At 63.2% G+C, this 760-nt stretch overlaps 1 protein-coding gene across 1 annotated transcript in view; it reads right to left on the reverse strand.

Annotated features, from left to right (window-relative positions):
• VIPAS39 (VPS33B interacting protein, apical-basolateral polarity regulator, spe-39 homolog) overlaps positions 1 to 760 on the reverse strand; it is a 16,264-nt gene that overhangs the window by 2,353 nt on the left and 13,151 nt on the right. Inside the window, exon 15 of the mRNA XM_018574942.1 lies at positions 515 to 619. Coding sequence (XP_018430444.1) covers positions 515 to 619 — 105 coding nt within the window. The remainder of the gene's footprint in view (positions 1 to 514; positions 620 to 760) is intronic.

A 760-nucleotide genomic window follows, 5' to 3' on the forward strand; every position in this document is an offset into this window, starting at 1 on the left:
CCCCCTCCATTGTAGCGCCAGGAGATGGACGGGGACCCTCCCCCTCCATTGTAGCGCCAGGAGATGGACGGGGACCCTCCCCCTCCATTGTAGCGCCAGGAGATGGACGGGGACCCTCCCCCTCCATTGTAGCGCCAGGAGATGGACGGGGACCCTCCCCCTCCATTGTAGCGCCAGGAGATGGACGGGGACCCTCCCCCTCCATTGTAGCGCCAGGAGATGGACGGGGACCCTCCCCCTCCATTGTAGCGCCAGGAGATGGACGGGGACCCTCCCCCTCCATTGTAGCGCCAGGAGATGGACGGGGACCCTCCCCCTCCATTGTAGCGCCAGGAGATGGACGGGGACCCTCCCCCTCCATTGTAGCACCAGGAGATGGACGGGGACCCTCCGCCTCCATTGTAGCACCAGGAGATGGACGGGGACCCTCCCCCTCCATTGTAGCACCAGGAGATGGACGGGCCCCCGTGATAGTTGGGGCCCCCTTACACATCGCGTGTGCGGCTCTACTCACGGTGTTGCCGAGAATCTGGTCGATTTTGTCTTCCTCCAGAGATCCGCGATCCACCTTACACCGATAAACCATCAGCTGCTGCCGGTCCTTCAGGTCTCTGTACGTCTGCCAGGAAGAAGCCAACAGTCACCACATGTCCCTGCCCGTGGGGGGCACAAATGATAAGGGGGGGCACACAGACAATGGGGGCGGGCACACAGACAATGAGAGCGGGCACACAGACAATGGGGGCGGGCAAACAGCCAA

The sequence above is a fragment of the Nanorana parkeri genome, unplaced genomic scaffold (assembly GCF_000935625.1).
Source record: "Nanorana parkeri isolate BGI_ZX_2015 unplaced genomic scaffold, ASM93562v1 scaffold3388, whole genome shotgun sequence".
In the NCBI taxonomy this organism is placed as follows: Eukaryota; Metazoa; Chordata; class Amphibia; order Anura; family Dicroglossidae; genus Nanorana; species Nanorana parkeri.